Source organism: Bufo gargarizans, chromosome 2, assembly GCF_014858855.1.
Source record: "Bufo gargarizans isolate SCDJY-AF-19 chromosome 2, ASM1485885v1, whole genome shotgun sequence".
NCBI classification, from domain to species: Eukaryota; Metazoa; Chordata; class Amphibia; order Anura; family Bufonidae; genus Bufo; species Bufo gargarizans.
The window spans coordinates 504,975,285-504,998,038 of NC_058081.1; the positions used below are offsets into that span (position 1 = coordinate 504,975,285).

A 22,754-nucleotide genomic window follows, 5' to 3' on the forward strand; every position below is an offset into this window, starting at 1 on the left:
CGTCTATTTTTCTTTAAATTTCTAAGGCCTGTCTCATAGTCATAAAAAATACACTATGGTATATCATTCAAGAGGAGAAATGCAAATTCTTTACCATTTTTTATTTCATAACTAAAGCTACCTAACAAAATGCCTCTCTGCCTCTACTGTATTAATTAGAGCCATTAAAAATTGACTTAAAAATGCAAAGATGAATCTATTACACCATTGGTTACTTGTCCTTTGCTGTATTAATCTGAAAGTATGCAAACACTCGGTATATGCTGTATAAACATACATTCACTCGGTATTAGTAGCAAACATGTATACAAACATCCATATATAATAGTAAAACAATGTTCTAATGCATTTAGAAAGGAATAGATTATAGCTATAAAAAATCATGAAATCCAGAATCTTTTTGTGTCATTTTACTGACAATTTTATATTCTTTATGGATACAGTAATATAATTTTTTTTTTACAATTTAGTAACAAGGCTCCAACTTTAATAGCCTATAAAATATTATACAAAGTACTCTTTACATTGAAGCAAAGCCAGTTCCTTCAGAAATACTATTTCTGTAATGAAATCACATATAATAATTGGATATAAAGATGCACTTGTGCATATAAAGTACTCGATTTCTTGGCAGCTCTTAAAGTTCCATATTTATCTTATTATTATTGATATTTATTGTAATAGGTCAATCTAATTGTTTGTTGTTCAATTACAGCTTCAAGAGGGTGTTGATTATATCACTGCCACAAATCAACTGCATAATGAAACAATTAGAACTAATTTTACATGAAGATTTCTCTTTCCTGATAAAATCCAGAGTTAAAACAAAAAGAAACACTGTGATAGAGATTACAAGAAAAAATCATCAAAAATAGAGGATTCATTTTCTTGGCAGTATTGTATTGTTAGTGAAAAGAACCATCCCTTGTTGCTGTACAGTCTGTGTCAACAACTGTTTCTTCTGTAGTAAAGAGGCGACCGAGGCTTGAGTGATGGACTCATGGAGGAGAGTGTACGAAGGCACACCAAGTAGATGGGACGAGTCAATATTAGAATATTGTGGTTTCATACTTGGTGCTAATTCCCCTTTTTGTTTCTTGCCCTGGTTCAACGATCCAAGGCAGATTGGCAAGAGTCTTTTGATCAGGCTGATCTATCTGTTGGAAAGAACAGCATTTATGTAGGATGAAGACAGTTTTGATTAGAGAATAAAGGAATTTATTTGCATCAGAAAAAAAGAAGGTTTTTACCTCATTGTTCATCTCAGCACCAACTAAGAAGTAGGGCTTAGATTAATGTTTCACAATCATAGTTCCATGAAATCCTGATGATACTTGGAACCTGATCATAGGTTTCTTAGAAGATGGCAGCAACAAGAGCTGTCACATTTACAGTATCGATAACATAATTTCAGATGCTTAGCAGGGCAGACAAATCTCATAAACTAATTACAGGATGCCTTACTCACCCTCTACATGACATTTCTTAAAGGGGTTGTCTGCCTTTTTCTTACTGATGACCTATCCTTCTGATCAGGAGTGGGTCCGACACCCGGGACCCCTGCCAATCATCTGTTTCAGAAGGTAGTGGCGCTCGCAGTAACACAGCGGCCTTCTCCCTGCTTCCCCCAGGCAAGTGATATCACGACTATGTAAAGTGGCCTGGGTGCAGCTCAGCCCCATTGAAGTGAATGAGGCTGAGCTTCCCCCAGGCCACATGACATAGTCGTGACGTCACTGGCTTTTGGGAAGAAGCAATTAGGCCTTGGCACTAGTGCGAGGACCACTGTCTTCTCAAACAGCTGATCGGTAGGGGTCCCGGATGTCAGACCCCTGCCAATCAGATGCTGATGACCTATCTAAAGGATAGATCATCAGTAAGAAAAAGGCAGACAACCCTTTTAAAGGGCATCTGTCAGCAGTTTTGTCCCTATGACACTGGCTGACCTGTTACATGTGCACTTGGCAGATGAAGGCATCTGTGTTGGTCCCATGTTCATATGTTCCTGCATTACTGAGGAAAATAATGTTTTACTATATGCAAATGAGCCTCTAGGAGCAACGGGGGCGTTGTCATTACACCTAGAGGTTCTGTTCTCACTGCAACTGCTGTGCCCTCTTTTCTTTGATTAACAGGGCCAGGCATAATGATGTTTTCACTCCCTGAAACAATGCGGACACATATAAACATAAGACCAACACAGATGCCTTCAGCTGCCAAGTGCACATGTAACAGGTCAGCCAGTTTTATAGGCACAAATCTGCTGACAGATGCCCTTTAACTGTGAAAACGAGAGCATGAAATCCCTAAGAACAGTGGGCCAGATTTATCATGACTCTGACAGCTCACTCCACTTTCACATATGGCTGAAGTTAGTTTTAGCTAAGTCAGATTTATGATTGGCCCTTTAAGACGGTCATAAATGTGGTTTGACGGTAGCAGTTTATCCGTCAGTAAGCAGCTTTACAAAAGTCGCATGTCTTTACGAAAAGTCGTATGTTCTTGTAAAAAGTCGCATAAGATAAGCATGGTCCACACTGGAGTGATTTTGCCTTTTTTTTTTGCGGATTTTTTGCAACTTTTTAAATGGTCGCAATACTAAATCTGTCTAGAGATTCATTAACATGCCCACTTTCAGAAAACTCGCGAGCATAGTGCAGAGGCAATAAAAGTCGCAAATTGTTGCGCAGTTTGAGCAATTGCGCAAAAATTTGCAACTTTTTCACTCCATTATTCTGACTTGAGCTAATGATAAATCTGGCCCAGTAACTTTACTTCAGAGGTTCCATTATGGTAATAAAATTGGAAATCGTTGGCTTAAAGAGGTGATGTTTAGTGTACCTAGTTTTCTTGCAAGGTCTAATCTAGTCTGTGAAGCAGAATCAAAATGGATGCCTCCTGACACATATAAAAGCCTTTTGATAATGGACAGAACAAGATAAAAGAAGAAGGGGATATCAAGGTAAGAATGTTTTTTATTTTTTTTACATAAAATTTTGAATAAATAGGTCATATTATGTTCTATAGTGTTGAAACCCACAAGGATAAAGCAGCGTGTATAACTTCTGCAACAACAATCGAAAATTCTTGGATTGACATACATAGCAAGCACTACTTCCCAACTTTACTTAAATTCAGCTCTAACTTTTACAGTTCTTCATGCAGTTCCAGATACTTACTGTTGCCTTTCGAATGCTGACTCTAGGTTTTGGGATAGGTTTGGAGGGCTTGCTGTCAAAACTCTCTGGAAGCGTTGAAGAATGTCCACCTTTCCTGGCCTGTAGTGCCAACTGATATGCAACTTCAAATGCCTGTCCTAGTGTCAATATGATCTCATATGCTAAATTCTAAGGAGAGAAAAAAAATACAAACTATGGTATATATAAAGAGAAACAACAAAATAAATAATTTTCCTTCACAAAAAAATGTGATATCCTAACTAGGGATGAGCGAATTTCATATTTTGAAATTCAAGTTCGGGTTGTGGTATAATCTGAATTGCTTTATGGATTCCGTTACCATGGACCATAACGCAATTCCATGACGGAATGCATAATGGAATGCCTTTAGAGGCATTCCATTATTCATTCCGTCATGATAGAAGTCTATTCCGTTTCCGTTATGCAGGAGAGGACTCCAGCATAACGTAAACCAGACAGATCCGTTATGCAGGCCATAGGCTTCTATTATGACGGAATGAATAACGGAATGCCTCCAAAGGCATTCCGTTATGCATTCCGTCATGGAATTGCATTATGGTCCGTGGTAATGGAATCCATCACACAATTCAGTAAATACCACAACACAAACCCGAACTCGAATTTAAAAATATGAAATTCTCTCATCCCTAATACTAACCCCAAAATAGAAAAATAATTAATGGGCTAAAATGCTACTAGGTTTATGTGCATAGTCTCCATAACTTTCCATACAAGGTCTGGGCTCCTAAAACGAGGTTTGTCTGTAGTAATGAAGACTATGATCGTGTTATGAGAGCCTCATTGGTCTTAGAAGCTCATGGTTCATGGGACCACTGATCCACTGCAGGACGTGCATTTAGTACCTGATATGAGGAGTATAAACTATGCTATGTGAGTATCTAATATATAAAGCTGAGTGTATGTATGTGTGTATGTCCGCTAAAGGAATCCGCACATTTACAATCACGAAATTTGGCACACAGGTACATCAGGTGTACGGGAAGGTTTTAGACTGGGTCTCAGCTCTCTAGCACATACCGTTCTTGAGATATTTCCAAAAAATGCATTAGCCAATAGAAGCCTGGGCACATGACCCTTATCAGCCAATAGAAGCTTGCAGGCCTTTAGTCTCCACATACACACAGTTTTACACCAGGCTTCCATAACAAACCAACCATTTTTCTTCACTGCTGTAGGTCAGCTTTAAAGGGGCAGGGCGCTGTTGATGACACTGTTAAGGGAGCGGAGTGCTGTGGTGATCACAGTTAATGGGGCATGTAGGGTGGCCATTCAGGCCACCCTCAAAAGATGGACTTACAAACCCCATCCCTGGGTCCCGCTAACCCTCGCCCCAACCATGTTAGGCCAGGCCCCTTCCCACTCTGCAGGGGATTAAAAAAATTAAGGTAAAAATCAACTTCTGCCAGTTGCAAGGGTGGGAGGGAGGGTGACTTTCTCCGTGCAGCTCACGCTCAGACAGCACAGTGCTGCTGTCTGAGAGTGAGCTGTTCAAAAGGACATCTCCATGTCCGTCCAGGCCCTGCACCGTACGGAGGACAGGGAGTCTGAAAGCTGGACTGTCCAGCCTAAAACCGGGCATCTGGTCACCCTAGGGGCAGGCGGCTGCTGTGGAGGTCACAGTTAAGGGGACGGTCTGCTATGGAGGTCAGTGTTAAAGGTCAGATTGCTGTAGAGGCCACTGTTAAGGGGATGGGGTGTTGTGGAAATCACTGTTAAGGAGATGGGGTACTGTGGAGGTCACTAATAAAGAAGCGGCCGCTGTGGAGGTCACTGTTAAAGGGGCGGGCTGCTGTGGAGGTCACTGTTAAGGGGGTGGGATGCTGTGGAGCTCACTGTTAAGGGGGTGGGATGCTGTGGAGGTCACTGATAAACGGGCAGGCGCTGTGGAGGTCACAGTTAAGGGGATGGTCCGCTATGGAGGTCAGTGTTAAGGGGCTGAATGCTGTAGAGGTCACTGTTAAGGGGGCGGGGTGTTGTGGAGGTCACATTTTAGGGGAACAGAGCTCTGTGGAGGTCACTGTTAAGGGGCGGGTTATTGTGGAAATCACTGTGAACGAGACAGGGTACTGTGGAGGTTACTAATAAAGGGGCGGCCGCTGTGGAGGTCACTGTTACCCTGGGTTCAGACCTGAGCGTTCTGAAACGAGTGCTCTGTATGCGCGATTGTACCGGCGTTTACAATCGCGCATACAGAGACAAGCGAACACACATTGTTGCGCGTTCCCGCTGAAGTCTATGTACAGGAACGCGCGACAAATGCCCCAAAAAAAGCTCAAGAACTTGTTTGAGCGTCGGGTGTTTTACAGCGCGGTCGTACGCGCTGTAAAACGCCCAGGTGAGAACCATTCCCATAGGGAAGCATTGGTTTCTCCTTGTTGAGCGTTTTACAGCGAGTAGGAACGCGCTGTAAAACGCTCAGGTGTGAACTTAGGGTTAAAGAGGAGGGCACTGTGGATGTTATTGTTAAGAGGGCAGGCCGCTGTGGAAGTAACTGTTAAAGGGCGGGGTACTGTAGATGTCATTGTTATAGGAGATACTGTCGATATCTTTTAACAACACACACAAACATTAAATGAAATAGATTAAATATACCCGAGCGAAGCCGGGTCCTTCTGCTAGTAGTAAATATAATAAAACAGGTGATATAGACCTTCTCTAGTTTCTAAATGCAGCATTCATACAAGCAAGCTTAAATGTTTGCTTGGTGGATCTGACCACAGGGAAACCAAGCTATTTACATTGCTACTCTGTGGCTGGTCCAGTGTGAAAGGAGATGATATTTCTGCCAGGTACACCTCCATACAAGGCTATGAGCGTGAAAGAACTAAGAGCTAAGAACTCTACCCAAGTACCCTTGACCCTCTTTCTCCCAATTAATGGGAGTCCCATTGATCAGATATATCAATCCTTTCCGGGACAATGAAGTAGACGTATCTGAAGTTCTACACAAACCATCTTCACCCACTGCCCTTAAGGAGACAGCACTCCAACTCCAGTAATAAAAAGATGGTGTTTACACATCAATCTTTCTCCTTTCTCAAGTAATGGGACATTAAACATTTACACAATTAAACAATAAAATAAATCCACAAAATTATTAGTGTCAAAATACATACAGCTAATATATCCAGATGTGAAGTGATTAAAATGTATCATTGTGATATAGCATAGTCAATTGTGGGAATATGTGTAACAACTTCTAATATAACATTCAGTACATCTGTAAATATTAATTAAACATATTAATCACAGTTTGTACTGTATACAGTGAAATTTGCCAAAAAACACCCCTGTTGTAGGAGGCATTTGTCAATGTGTCCCACCACCACCCATGTACTGGTTAGCTGGTGATGTATAGATGATGTCATCCTCATCTGGTTGGGCTCTGTCAAAGAGGTGAATGACAATAACTGAAATCAATTGATCCAGTAGTTAAATTTAGATTTATACAATCTACATAATTCGTTTAGTTCTTGGCTATCCGTGTCTATGGACAGGGTGACAAACTGAAGACAGATCTTTTTGTTAAAAACTCAGACTAAAATAATCTACTCAAATCTACTCATCCAAGATGAATATATGGTCTCTTTCTTACAGTCAGCTTCTGATATTTAGAATGATAGCACACAATGAGGATACAGATAATATTAGAGTAGATGAGTTGTATGCAGGCTCAGACTGGCCCACAGGGGTACAGGTGGATTCCTAGTCTCCCACCCCCTGCACAAGTGGCACATAACACAGTAGACTTACTGCACTACATAGATATATTCAATGTACAGCACCTCAACCAGCCTATGTTCATATAAAAATTATTTAAGAAACTCCCCAGTTTATTATTATAGACACAATAAGGTAGCTGAGATGACGTCTAGGTACAGAGGCACGTCCAGCCTCCTTTTCCAAGTTATGACTAAGGACTAAGTGTCTGAAACGCGTTAACTGGTGTTGGAGTGTGAGGTTTGATCCACATGCTGTAATTTTGCTACCACGAATAAAGAGACAAGCGACACAACAATTACTTTGCAGTGCTGGAACTTCATTTATTGTTTTCCTACCAAAGGACTCTTTAACCTATTCCGTGCACCAGGGGTTGATTGAATCTACAAAAGGTGAGCTGGAATTTTACTATGGTCCCTTTCCAAGGACCTGCCTTCTCAAAGTCGCTGCCGGGGCCCCTACAATCAATCATCTTTTAGTGTCTTTCTGGTGCCTGCTGCTGTGTGCTGCTGTGGGCTTGTATCCATATGGTGGGTCCCCACAATACATTTTACCAGTAGGCTCTAGGCATCCCAGTCCGACACTGGTTGTGTGTTAAGTCTGGAATAAGAAGCTATCCAACAGAGTTGTACATCAACATCAAGAGAAGGTTAGAGTTCTGCACCGTGAGAGGCTTCTTACTAAACAGCCGACATGCAGCACTAAAACAAGTGAAAAAAAAATACTTTATGTCTACTTTTACAGATCATAATGATCAGGTGGAAAAAATGATCCTCAAACATTGGCCAACACTATGAAGTAAATTAGGATAGGTATCAGAGGTCAGAGAACAGCTCAAAATTTGATTCAGATTAAATTTCGACCAAATTGAAAGTGCTCCATTGGTCTGAAAACCTATGTATGACACAAGGTATCCTAGAATTAATATTTTTTCTCTCTGGTTTCTCACTATATTAAAAAATTTTAATTGTTTCTATTTTTATGTCCACCTCCATTCTCCATTCCCTTCTTCTTTCTCTCTTTGTGTGTCTCTCTCTCTCCAAAATTCATCAGATTCGAATCATGAAAAATTCAGAATAGGACTCAACTTGAATTCTTACAAAATTTGTGTGGAATCTGATTTGTGTCGAAACGATTCCCTCATCTCTAAAAGGTACCCAAATTTAATAACCCACATAACCACCACTTTTGCCCTATCAACAGTCTTACAACTTGAAGAATAAATTAGATAAGGTTGATTTTGGGCCTACCAAAGGCCTAACCCATGCCTTTTTGCTTCCTAAGAAGATGGGACTATTTGCCATGTGTGAATTGCTTTCTATTGATGAAGGGTGATAGGTTTTGTACACCCAATCACTGGGCATAAGTTTAAAGGGAACCTGTCATCAGAATTGACCTATAGAACATTTTACATGTTGTACATGTTCCCATCATTCAGAAACTGGTTTTGTTCAGTGCATTTATGTCAAAAATAATTTTTGAAAATTAACCTGATATTTAACTGGTAGCTCCTGGAGTCATTGGGGTGTGAGATGTGCTGGATAGCAGGAGATCACTCTGTGACTCACCTCATCCAGCGCAATGCCCCAATCAATCCAGGAGCTACCAGTTAATGACATCAGGTACATTTTCAAAGATGATTTTCTAACACACTACTTTTTTATCCTGAACAAAAGCAGTTTCTGAATGATGGGAAAATGAACAGTAGGAACATGTTCTTGCTCTAGCTCTATAGGTCAATTCTGATGACAGGTTCTCTTTAAAATGAAGTATTTTCTCACGTGTGATTCTAGTTTTCTAATTTATCTCTTACTATGTCCCTGCAGCTTATGGTACATGGGGGAAACTACTCCAAATGTGAAAACAATCGAACAATCATCAGTTTACATTAGATACATAACAGGATGAATTTCCCCATGTCTAAGCACTTTATGGAAGCAATGCATACAGAGAAAAAACCCTGTACTGTACCTGTACGCAGAAGGGGAGGTGACAAGAATGGCCCTCCTCAAAAAGTAAGAATTTATCTATAGGCTAAACACTCTTAAAACATATGGGATAAATTTAGATTAAGGCCCCATTCACACGTCCATAGCGTGTTTTGCGGATCCACGGATCCGCAAAACACGGACAAGGCAATGTGCCTTCCGCATTTTGCAGACCGCACATCGCCGGCACTAATAGAATATGCCTATTCTTGTCCGCAATTGCGGACAAGAATAGGACATGTTCTATTTTACTTGGGAACGGAAATGCGGACCCGGAAGTGCGGCCCCATAGAAATGAATGGGTCCGCAATTCCGTTCGGCAAGATGCGGAAACAAAATTGCGGACATGTGAATGGGGCCTAAATCTGTGCGAGGTACTGTAGATGATTGAGAGCTTGCCCTGTATAACCTGTCATGTCCGTTTCACATATGGCATATGGCATTTTTATTATGTTTGCCAATTTTATTTATCATGTGATACTAATGTGAATCTTTTCTATTGCTTTAGAGAGAGAAATTATAGATTAAGTGGTGAAGACTCACTACAGATACTTTTGTTTACCATTTATGTAAAAAATTTAATTTATGGACATTGATCTCTCCTTTGTACCTGTTTTGTTCTGCTTATTTTTTATTTTTTTTAGAGCTGATACATAAGGCAGCATAATTGAAATAACTTCTATTGCTTTGGTTCATCTTATCTGGTTTCTATAGATGCACAATAACTTCTGAGAGTGTTAATGCAATAGAGTTACCGGTATGTCACTAATTAAAGGGGTTGTCCAGGATTAGAAAAACATGGCTGCTTTCTTCCAAAAACAGCACCACACCTCTCCACGGGTTATGTGTAGTATTTGAGCTCAGTCCCATTCACTACACTGGCGCTGAGAAGCAATACCAGGCACTATCCAAGGCGACCTGTGACCGCGGTGAACTCTGCTATACCGCTGCATCGCATTCATAGGAGCGGGAGATCTCACCTACACGTCTGACCGGATGATTGCGAACACCACGCCACACAAAGTAACTGGCGACACTGGATAAAGACGTGGTAACGTACAACCAATCAATATAACAGCATTTATTGTCAGTTATGCATACCCTATGCGAGTACATATGAATCCATGACTCTGAAGTCTAGCTCTATTTGAACTGATACTAATTTGACTCAAACGGGATTGATCTATTCCTTGGGTCATTTTCATCTCCCCCATATTGCGCAACAGGCATTGGGACATTGTTCTGACAAGTGCAGTATTTTTAGTATTTTTGCATTTTTTTGCCTTTTATGACATGTTATAAACCTGTATGTAATATATACTTTCTTGATATTTTTATGCTTTATGCTTATTTGCTATAAAATTTATTGTGGATACCAATCAACCATGTGTTTGCCTGATACTGAGTGACCCCCTATCCAAGTTTTACTCCAATTTCACGCAACAGCATTTGGGAGTGCTGTGGGGAGTGCAGAGAGCCGCCATCTTTTCTTCATAAATTGAGATGAGCATCTCTCCTCAGGCGGCAGCTGACCTGCTTCTGTGGGGGTGGCGGTTTGTGGCAGGGCATGGAAGCCTATGGCTCCCATCCTTTCCGTTTGGCCTTGTAGGCTGTAGGACACTAGGCATTGGCTGCAGGCCACTAGGCACTATGGTGGTATTATTAATAATGGGGGTACAGTGGGGGCATTATTATTGGGTACAATATGAAGGGCATTGCTACCAATTGGGACACTCTTACGGAGCATTATCTGGGAGTAATATTACTATGGGGGGACTTTCTGTATGGCACTATTATTTTTGCAGCATAGCGTTTTGGGACATTTAGGAGCACAGTGGGCACAGTATATATGTGTGTATGTATGTATGTTCCGCGATCACCGAAAAATGCACCATCGATTTCAACGAAACTTGGTGTACACATCCCTTGCTACTTGGAAAGAAATCTTGGGTAACAGCTCTCTAGGACGTACCGTTCCTGAGATATTGCCAAATAATGACCTCCATTAGCCAATACAAGCCTGCAAGTCTTTCACTCATATTCCAACTGCCATACACACGGTCACATGTCCCTTATCAGCCAATAGAAGCTCGCAGGCCCTTAGTCTCCACATACACACAGTTTTACTTCAGGTTTCCATAACAACCCAGCCATTTTTGTTCACTGCTGTAGGTCAGCTTTAGGCTACGGCTACGCGACGACATATGTTGCGTGACAATAAGTCTCATGACACATAGGAAAACAATTTTTATAATGATAGTCTATGGTGTTGCACTGCGACATGTGACATTCTGTGACTGCGACAGTCACAGAAAAATCCATCCTGGATGGATTTTTTGCAACTCTCGTTTGGCACTCGCAGTATGTCACACGTTGCAGTGCGACACCATAGCCAATCATTATAAAAATTGTTGAGACAAAATGTTGCTCGACTCACGTCGTCGTGTAGCCCTAGCATTAAAGGGGCAGGGTGCTGTGGAGGTCACTGTTAAAGGTGGCGAACACTGTGGAGGTCACTGTTAAGGGGGCAGGGGCCACTATCAAAGGGGCAACTGCTGTAAAGGTCACTGTTACGGCAGCAGGGTACTGTGAGGTCACTGTTAAGGCAGAGGGGTACTGTGGAGGGCACTGTTAAGGGGGTGGGCCCCTGAGGAGGTCACTTTCAAGGGAGTGGGGTAATGTGAAACTCACTTTTAAAGGGGAAGGCTGCTGTGAAGGTCAAAGTTAAGGGGATGGGCTGCTTTGGAGGTCCCATTTTAAAGTGGAGGGGCACTGTGGAGTTAACTGTTGAAGGGGCAGGGGTGCCGTAGAGGTCACTGTTATGGGGGATAATGTTTATATCTTTTAACGACACACACATAAATTCAATAAAATACGGTAGAAGAAATATACCCGTCCGATGCCGAGTCCTTCTGCCACTAATATTATAAAAGCTACCACATTAGTCAGCTTCCATAAGTTTGCTGGTCATTGTACTGATCAATGCTTAATGTGTGCAGGACTGAAAGTGTATATATATATATACAGTATCTCACAAAAGTGAGTACAGCCCTCACATTTATGTAAATATTTTATTCTATTTTTTCATGGGACAACACTGAAGATATGACACTTTGCTACAATGTAAAGTAGTCAGTGTACAGCTTGTATAACAGTGTAAATTTGGTGTGCCCTCAAAATAACTCAACACACAGCCATTAATGTCTAAACCGCTGGCAACAAAAGTGAGTACACCCCTAAGGGAAAATGGCCACATTGTGCCCAAAGTGTCAATACTTTGTGTGGCCACCATTATTTTCCAGCACTGCCTTAACTCTCTTGGGCATGGAGTTCACTAGAGCTTCACAGGTTGCCACTGGAGTCCACTTCCACACCTCCATGAAGACCTTGTGCTCCTCCACCTTCCGTTTGAGGATGCCCCACAAATGCTCAATAGGGTTTAGGTCTGGAGACATGCTTGGCCAGTCCAGCACCTTTATCCTCAGTTTACCCTCACTTTTGTGAGATACAGTATATATTGTGTAATAATATAATATATTATTCAATTATAAAACAAATAGAACTAACCACATCAAACGCTGTGAAAACATGACAATAATGGAGGTTAGATTTCAAGTCTTTTGTGATATATGCAAAGGTAGAGAGGTCTTCAGGATCCTGGGCAGCACATGATATATTGCGGATTTCATGTTCAGCGATGATCGTCTAGAGAAAATATAACAAAAGTCATTTTTATGCTTAACATAAAATAGCACATAAAAACAAGGTAAAGATTATTTAGGCCACCAATGTTGTATTGTGGTTGTATGATATCATTTTAGCTATTGACAGTCTGCTCATTCAAGGTTGATTGTAAGCTGCAAGCTGTAAATGCTTTGTGTGTGACGATGCATAAAAACTTTGATGGGTTGCCTCTGTCCAAGGAAACGTGAAAAATACATATATGATTTCTAGATGAAACTTTGATCTAGGGATTTATGCCTTATTCACACATCAGTGCCAAAACACTGACTGTATGAATAAGGCATTGTTCTGATATAGTTGGAATCTGGAAGGATTTTTCCCTAATATGGGATACTTCACATCTACCTTATGTTTTTTAGTCTTCTGGATCAACATGGTAGGATTATAAACTGGACTTGATGGATCTGCATGTATTTTAAACCTTATAATCTATGAATAACAAGAACAGTGTTGTTAACAGTCTCAGTCTGTGGTCTCATGGGGTCTCAGTCCTGTTTCTGGAGCAGGTTCTCTCAACCATACTAGCATTCCTTAAAGGGGTAGGTCCATCTCACACATTATTGGCATATCACTAGGAAATGCCACCAAAGTCAGATAGGTGTCAGTCCCACCACTAGGACCCGCATTTATCCCTAGAGCAGAGCCCTCAAAATTAACAAGGCCATATCGCACAAGCATGGCAGCCCTCCATTCACTCTTATGGAGGTACTGAAAATAGCCGAGCTAGTGCTCGGCTATTTTTGGAACTCCCATATAGGTGAATGAAGAGGTGTCTGCTCTTGCGCTGTGCGCTATCTATTAACTTCTATGGGAGTTTCAGAACTAGCCCGAGCGTATGTGCTTGGTTCTTTTTGAAACCCATAGAAGTGAATGGAAAGCACGCCGTTCATATGTGGTGTTTTCTCTTTCACTTTTGGGGACTTATTCTACAGATAACTGCGGGTCCCACAGGTGGGACAAACACCTATCTGACATTGGTGGCGTATTCTAGTAATACAGTATGTCACCAATGTGTCAGATGGGCCAATTCCTTTAACGTTTCTATTCAAGGACAAGAAAGCTTGGAACTGGTTTGCCCACCTTCTTTCCACCCCTTGTGGGATTGGATAGCATGACTCTTGGCATCTCTCTTCCCCAACCTCACCATAAACATATCTATTTTATTGCACAAATAGCCTGACAACAGCCTATCTTCAAAGGGATCATGTTGAACGCCATGGGCTACCTCTATAAACAATTTATCATTGGACAATTCACTTGAATTTCAGCGCATATTGTGTTTTGAAATCACATAAAACCAGTGTGAAATCCGCGTCCTAATGTTTTCATTGAAAATTTGCATTTGGTTTCAATGTAAGCCACATCCTATTGATTGGGGCTAATTCAACATGCACACCTGAACCAATTCAAACTGCAACAGAAATGGATCAACCTCAGATTTCTGACATGGATTCGGATTCCGATTGTTCAACATGACTACTTTAGTCATACTTAAATTGGCATCTATCAAGGCAATGGCATCAGAAGTAGTATAAATAACAAAAAACAACTAATGCAATGAAATTTGAGCAAATTTTATCCTAACTTTGGGGGTACTTTTCTTGCCTAGGACTCAGGCTTAGAACCTCTATATTTATTTCAAGTGGAGAAACAGTGGTGGTAAGTCGAGGAATACAAAAAGGGTCTGTAATAGGTTGGGTCTGGTATTGCAAAAAATGTAAGCCCAAATGACCCCTAAAGCATTAGGAAACATACAGGATACATATATTGAAACATTTGAAGGTTATCTCTTTTTACCCTGGCCTAATCTGTTCCATGTTCAGTGCTTTTATAATAACAATAAATGGCATTTGGACGTCTGAATATTCTGCTCATTTGAGGCTGAGAGTCGAGGTCCCGGGAGGGAATGTTTTAATGACTCACAACCTGCTGTACAGCATAGAAGGCAGGTTTGGAGCTCTGCGTAGTGCACAAGCATTCGTATGCTGCCTGCAATCGTCTCTATGTGACGCTCCCTCACCTTGAGTGTCTCGGTGAATCATTTACGCAATGACAAATTTTATATTCCCTGTATGTACAAGGCTCGTCTGCAGTGTTCTGATGTTTAATGAAGCGTATTGAAGATCTGTGGCTATTATGGTAATGCTTTTACCTCTTAATGAATAATAATATTGTGGTAACACAAGCTGAGAAAAAAGTGGGTACATTATAAATTCTAAAGAATACCCCATACACAGGTGCCAAGGTATTCAGCCACCTTTATAGCCCTTGTAAATATTATATATATTAAAGGGGTTTTCTCATCTCGACAGTCCCTTGCTATATGCCCTATTGCATGTCATATAGGAGGTCTTCTGCCCTTTCTATGAACCAAAGAGAAAAGCCACTGACAAGCAAGAACCGCCATTCATATCACTACCACACGTAATACTACATGTCCCCCATAGTAGCCACTACAAGTGTTAATTTCCCCTGGCAATATTGACTGTTTGCGAGTAGTCTCATGAGCCGGAAACAGCTAAATTGTGTGGCAGCTTTCATATTAAAGTGGTTGCCAGATGAAGGTTGGTGAAGGCCGCCATTCCACCTCTTCAACCTAAGCACCTATAGAACTGACATGCAAAAGAAAAAGCCACACATGTACATGGCTTTCTCCATTAAATTCTAAGGAAAACTAAGGAGACAGCCAAGCCAATGATTTCCCTAGTGACCATATGCATGAATGACCACCTCTGCATTTCTTCTCAGCTGGAAAGAATCACAGAACTGGCTTCTGAGAGGGAGAGTTGTAAATGTCCACCAAGGCTCCAAAGGTAATGGACATGTCTCTTGGGGTTGCACTATGATCCAGCTTGAGACATCCCCTTTGTCCTTGAGTAGTCCTTTCCTATCATTTCTTAGTTATATGTACTTCCAGGAAAGCTGGGTCCAAAGTTTTTAACATCTTTTCTTCTTAGCAGAAAATAAAATTTAGTAATGCAAAAATCTAGGACATGTATCACTGCATAACTAGGTGATTTGGCTTCAGAAGTCTGGCCAAACGGGTCAATGTCACTGTGATAATAAAGGTCCAACAGGACCGATATCAAATAAAACTAAGGAGGTCCCGCTCAGGGCCTCCATCAATGATTTAGTCAAAAACAGCAGAGAAAAAAGGACTTTTTTATAGTCAATGTGATCTGTTTTGATCCATTCCTGACAGTTATGTGCCAAATCCGGCACTTCCGTTATTTCCGTTGCTCCTAAAAAGGAACAAATAAAGAATGTTGATGTGAAAGAAGCCTATAAGATCGTAGAGACATTTTATTTTGCGCATTCTTTCTGATGGTTTGCGACCTAAAGAGTTAAATAGGCTATTTGAAATAATAGGAAAAAAATAAGAAACATGGATGATATCTCCCCTCTTATCCATGGGCTGTGCCTGGTAAGAGGACTGAGATTCAGTACTAGGAGCATTCCATGGAGAATAGAGGCATTGTTTTTCTAACCAGATACAACCCCCTCTAAACAGAAACCCAGAAATCAGAACATTTGATAATCTGACACATAATGCATATTTTTATTTCTAGGAAAGAACATTTTATCCCACCTTATTAGCAGCATCCATAAACTTCACTCCTTTATAAGAAACTGACAGAATAATTGTTGGAACTTTCTTCATTTGTTCTGTTGATTTCTGAGAATACAGAAGATTAGGGTTACATTTTGTAGAAACATACGGTATATTACCAAATTAGCTTCAACATTTCAGAAACTGAGATGTCTATGGATATTGTGCCGTAAACGTGGCATGCACACACCAGAACTTTGAAACCTGACACTTTTTTTAAAGAGCACTTTCAAGGATAAATATATGAAAGGTATAACACATGTGCAGTGACCCAAAGGATCACTGCAGAGGGTTACTTTAAGGCCTCTTTCACGCGATTGTATGGCTTTTTCAGTGTTTTGCAGTCCGTTATTCACGGATCCGTTGTTCCGTTTTTTGTTTCCGTTGTGTTTCCATTCCTGTTCCGTTTTTCAATTCCTTTTTTCCCGTATAGCATATACAGTATCCAGTAATTACATAGAAAAAATTCTGCTGCGCATAACATTTTCAAAAGATGGTTCCGCAAAAACAGAATGGATACGGAAGACATACGGATGCATTTCCGTATGTGTTCTGGTTTTTTTGCGGACCCATTGACTTGAATGGAGCCATGGAATGTGATTTGCCAGCAATAATAGGACATGTTCTAACTTTCAACGGAACGGAAAAATGGAAATACGGAAATGGAATTCATACAGAGTACATTCCATTTTTTTTGCTGAACCACTGAAATGAATGGTTCCGTATAGGGAACAAAAAATGTCCCATAAACTAAAAAAAAAAAAATGGTCGTGTGAAAGAGGCCTAATGCTAGAGTCAAAGTTATGCTAAAGAGTTAAATGGTTATGTATAGGCAAGAAATAGTTAATTCTGGCTAGTTAGGTTGCCAGGAGACAGGCTGGACTTGCCACACTGGATTTGAATAGAAGGAGTGTCTAGTCATTAGACTAGAGGCAACATGTGCATGTGTGATTTCCTGAAAGGTAGGTCCAAGTAGAAGCCTGGTCCAGGGAATGTTCATCCCTGAGACTGAATGCTGCCAGAGATCAACTTAGGCCTGTTTTACTCTTGCGTTGTTGTTTTCCGAGACTTTAAGACTGATGGCCTATCTTCAGTCACATCGGTCACATGGCCTAGGCATAGCTCAGCCCCACAGAAGTGAACGGGGCTGAGCTGCGATACCAAGTAAAGCCGCTATACAATATACTTGGTGAGCATGGAGAAGGCCACGGCATTCACAGGAGCTCCGGTGCCTTCTTACACAGCTGATCGCAGGGGTCATGGGTGCTGGACCCCACCGATCAAATACTGATGACCTACATCAGATTGCAGGTAAGTGACTAAGCTAATGGCAATGGCTCACAATTATTGTTGGACTGTCAGAGAAGGGGCAGGGGGGACATTAGGAGCAGTTCTATGTGACACATTGAAGTGCAGGGTTGGACTGTCCATATGGCAATTCTGGGCCAGTGCTGGAGTGGGTATCTGCTGGAACGCCGCTAAACCAAAACATAAATTGCGTTGGGCCCCACATGTTTTGCCCAGGACCCTGAAAGTAGTGGCTGCCAAAGAACACATAGGAAAGTAAACTGTCAATCATTGTCCAGAGGCGGTGGTGGTGCAGAAGCTTCATCAGACTCATCTGTCTTGCAGCGTGATGCATGCGGTGGGCTTTCGCAGGTCAGTACTGACTGCCATCACAGGAGTCACAGGCATCTTATAACAGCAGGCAGCAAGGGTGTTGATAGGTTCCCTTTAAGAACAAGTGGTCCATATAGTAGACTTGCATAGGGACCACCTATAACTTTAGCATTTACATTAAAATATTTAATAGTTAATGCAAAAAATTCTGATAAAGAACAAGGTAAAAAATAAATTCTCCAAGCAGCGAACAAAGATGATGAATATCGTGAGTGGCGCTCCATCTTTAATGTACAAGGACTAATCAAGATCATTTGTCTGAATTAATCTTTTGAAAAGAAACACAGAGCACTCCAGGGGTCTGTATTATGGGATGTCACCTGCTAAAACCTCCAGCGAATCGTGTTTCTATTCAATCTCTGGCTTTAATAAACCCACCGGATGCTTTTCCCTCAAAGGAGTAAAGAATGAAAGTAATAGTGTACAGCACTGTAATGAAAATCAATGCGTTTATAGAAGAGGGCCTGCGCTTGAACCCCATTTGGGAATTGTCATGAGATGCATTGATTTTTTTTTTCTTTTTCAATGCGGCGACCAATTGTCTCCATTTCTCAAAGTCATCGGAGTACTGAGCCTGCTCTTCACTTCAGTCTATCCATAACACTGGCGGGTGGCAGTGTATGTAAGAGAAAGACATCTGCATAATGTAACGTTATAATGTGACATCGCTGTGTGCAATACCAGACCGTTCCCTTCATTTATATTCACAGCAAAGGATCCCTTGTACATGCCTGTAAGGACAACAAAAAGCAGACGGTGGCCTCAGACTGGACATCTTACAGCCATGACGTGCACAAATGTATAGAATTGCAAAAATACTAGCGCCCTCAAAAATAGTATAAAAAATTCTCTCTTTAGCAGCTACATAGACCCTTTGGTCCAGTCAGTATACAAAGGTCAGTGGCAAATAAACCATAGCACCTGGAGATACGGGATCCATTCCAGGTTGGGAGGCGATGAGAACTTGCATAGGGATGTGGTTTCCTTAGGCCAGGCATGTCCAAAGTGCGGCCCTCCAGCTGTTGCAAAACTACAACTCCCAGCATGCCTGGATAGCTTACAGCTATTAGGGCATGCTGGGAGTTGTAGTTTTGCAACAGCTGGAGGGCCGCAGCTTGGACATGCCTGCCTTAGGCATTGTACTATAAAGCCATGGTGGTGGAACTGCTATGGGTTTGCAGAACGGATTCCGCACTGAAAATCCACCGCTGTTTATAGCACATGTGGATGCACTTCTCAGAACCTCTTTCGCCACAATGAGGTCAATGGCCATTATGTTGCTGAGAAGTTGCATATTTCACTCTTTAATGCATAAGGTGAAAACCATGGTAAGTCTGCAGCATGACTAGGGTAATACAATCACATTTCTGCACCGATATGGCTCTAAATCCTGGCCCAGCTAAGGTGCTTATGACTCTTATTAACAGCGTGACTGGAATCTATGAAGCTGACAGTTTGAGTCATCAGACCCATGGTTGATAGTGTTGAGCGCGAATATTCGAATAGCGAATATTAATCGCGAATATCGCAACTTTGCTAATTCGCGAATATTTCGAATATAGTGCTATATATTCGCTATATCGAATATTCGTCATTTTTTAACATCTGAAAACATGATTCCTCCCTGCTTCTTTCTTGTGGGTCAATGAGTCATTGGCCCACAAGCAACTTAAGTAGGAAGGAATCATGTTTTCATATGGAAGAAAAATGACGAATATTCAAAAAAACGACGGTAATATATAGCAATATAGGGAACATATTCCTTATTTAGAATATTCACCTTTTTTCCCCCCAATCTGTACAGTTGTTCGCATACTCCTCCCCGACATGCGTCCCCGTCACCATGGGAACGCCTGTAGGTTAGAAAATATCATCGGATCTGAGTTTTCCTTGAGATCGTGAAAACTCAGATCCGATGGTATATTCTAACCCACAGGCGTTCCCATGGTGACAGGGCGCTTGTCAGAGAGGAGTATGCCAAAGTAGAATAACAGTACAGATTGAAAAAAAAAAAAGACGAATATTCTAAATAACGAATATATTCGCTATATTGCTATAACTTTGTTTTTTAGAATATTCATCATATTCGTCATATTCTAAAACAATAATATATAGCAATATAGCGAATATTCGTAAAATACACATATAGACTGCAATTTAGCTAATATAGTGCTATAGTATTTTTTTTATAGTGTACATTTTTTCCAAATCTGAAGTTCAGAAGAGAAAAAATTTTTTACTCATTACTAATGGTTGAGCCAGGATTTGTCTCTTTAATACAGGTGCAAAAGTTCACCAGTATTAGGCCTCATGCACACGGCCGTTGTTTTGGTCCGCATCCGAGCCGCAGTTTTGAAAACTGGAATCTGATTGGTCGTTAGGGACAACTAACCTGTTTTTTCTTTACACCAGTTTTGATATATCCAATCTCCTTCATTGTTTGTGGGGGCACTCAGGTATGTCATTATGACTATCACAGACTGTGTTATTCTTGTGATTTTCATGATGGTGTAGTCTGGCTGTTACTTATTGTGGGGGCACTCTAGGCATCATCAGGGTATGGGATTTGGGGACCTTCCTTATGCATACAAAATGACGCTGTCTAAAAGAAATAGCATCTTTGTTGCCCATAGCAACCAACCACAACACAGCTTTCGTATTGCATTCTGCTCTTGAAAGATGAAAGCTGTGCTGCGATTGGTTGCCATGGGCAACCAAGACAGCTTTACTTTTAGACAGTTTCATAAATCCTCCTCACTGTTTTCTAGTACAGCATACATTTGCTGCTTTACTGTTTATAGATGACCTCTGTTGTTTTAATCTAACACCAATTTTTTAGAAAAGAACATAAAAAGGTGAGAAGCGCAACACAGTTGTCAATCCATCAAGACAGAAACCAGGTCATCCACTTTCTGTGAAAATATTTTTAGCACATTTTTTTGCACAAATCATAAGTTATTGCTAAGCAACCAAAGTGGCTGCAATTTAAAAAATATATGTATTTATATTTGGAGGGGGTACTCTGAACCAACATCTCGTCAATCACGGCTTTAGGACAAAAACTTTCATCTACTTCTATTACTTGAGGTGTACCTGTGTACCTGTCACCTCCAAACTTACAACAACTAGCCCCCATTCAGTGGGGCACATTTACTATAGTGTCTGCGCCTGTTTTCATGAGTATAAAGCCTGTTTCTGTCTTATTTTTTCCGTCTCATTTAACATGTGTGCCTGTTGCGCCTATTTTGAGTTTTAAGACTTAAGTTTTAAGACTTAAGTCGACAGGACTTTGTTTTCCGTCTTGCATAACGGGACCCAGACGGATCCGCTATGCTTTCCCATAGACTTCTATTAGGACGGAAAGCAAATGGAATGCCTTCCGTTTTGCATTATGTCTGGGAATTCCATTATTTTCCGTTATAACTATGTTATAACGGAAAGCCATAACTAAATCCCTAACGCTAGTGTGAACCCACCCTAATTCAGAAGTTTCCAAATTTTGTAACTATTTTCCGACCTATTTATGTCGGTGCGTCTTATTTTGCGCCTGATTTAGACATAAAAACTGTCTAACTTCTACTCCACTCCACGGCTGGCGTACTTTTTGGCCTGTGCTTTGAGTGGTGAGCTGCGCCACATTTTGCCTACTTTCATGGAGACATGTGCCGCATTTCAGATCATTTGCACCACATTTTCATTCACGTACTTAAAGGGGTTGTCCGGGTTCAGAGCTGCCTCCCTGAGGCTAGCATCGGAGCATCTCATGCTCCGATGCACTCCCTTGCCCTGCGCTAGATCGCGCAGGGCACGGGCTTTTTTGTTTTCAATAACACACTGCCGGGCGGAAACCTCCGCCTGGCAGTGTGTTCGGTGACATCACCAGCACTGATGGACGGGCTTTAGCGCTGCCCTAGCCGTTTTAATAGCTAGGGCAGCACTAACCGGCAGCCCCATGAAGAGCCCCAGTACGTTACAGGATCTTCAAAAAATGCCTTTGCCCTGCACGATTTAGCGCAGGGCAAAGGAGAGCATCGGAGCATGAACTGCTCTGATGCTTAAGTCAGGGGGGGCTGCCTGGGTGAAAATGGAGGTATGTCCGGGTTCAGCTCTGAATCTGGCAACCCCTTTAATTAGACCAGTCTTGGGCAAGGGCTACACGGCTGGATTTCTTGCGACTGCCGCGGTGATCGCATTCATTTTTATGGGATCACTGCTGTTCAGCGATCCTGGCCGCGACAGGTTTCGCGTGACCAGTGTCGCTGTGTAGCCCTTGCCTTACTGAATATGAAACTGTCCTACAAGAAAAACAACTACTAGATGTCAGACTTAAACTAAAATATTAAAACCTGATTTATTAAGGGAGAATAAATAAGGCGCAAATTAAGTGTTGCCAACACGTTTTTTTTTTTTCACTCTAAAAAAAGGTGAGCTTGATAAATGTGCCCCAATGTCTCAATGCCTCTGGACTAACTAATCGTACCACCGTTCTTCTATCTTCTCCATTATTCTAAACTCCCAGGCACCATCTCCTTCTTTAAAAATCCCCTATCTTGCATGGCAGTGGGGGCAGGAACACATTGCTTCATCTTCCAGTACATGCGACTTGTTCAGTCTACTCTCACTTCTCACAATGCTGTTTTTTCTCTCTCAAGAGCACAGATCTCAGTGTTCCCTTGCCCACAAGTGTTGGACTGCGGTAACTTGGGCCCACCAGAGGAAATTATTTTCGGGGCCAACCCTTTATACATCAATAAAGTTTATATAGATTTTGAATTAAATAAATAGATCCTA

At 41.3% G+C, this 22,754-nt stretch overlaps 1 protein-coding gene across 7 annotated transcripts in view; it reads right to left on the reverse strand.

Annotated features, from left to right (window-relative positions):
* Positions 1-395: 395 nt before the first annotated feature.
* Positions 396-22,754, reverse strand: part of ANKS1B (ankyrin repeat and sterile alpha motif domain containing 1B) — a 180,546-nt gene continuing 158,187 nt past the window's right edge. For all 7 annotated transcript variants that reach the window (XM_044281268.1, XM_044281272.1, XM_044281270.1 and 4 more), the window contains 4 exons: positions 16,263-16,349; positions 12,497-12,634; positions 3,180-3,347; positions 396-1,157 (listed from right to left, as the gene is read on the reverse strand). In XM_044281268.1, the coding sequence (XP_044137203.1) occupies positions 1,050-1,157; positions 3,180-3,347; positions 12,497-12,634; positions 16,263-16,349 (501 nt within the window). In that variant the 3' untranslated portion in view covers positions 396-1,049. The remainder of the gene's footprint in view (positions 1,158-3,179; positions 3,348-12,496; positions 12,635-16,262; positions 16,350-22,754) is intronic.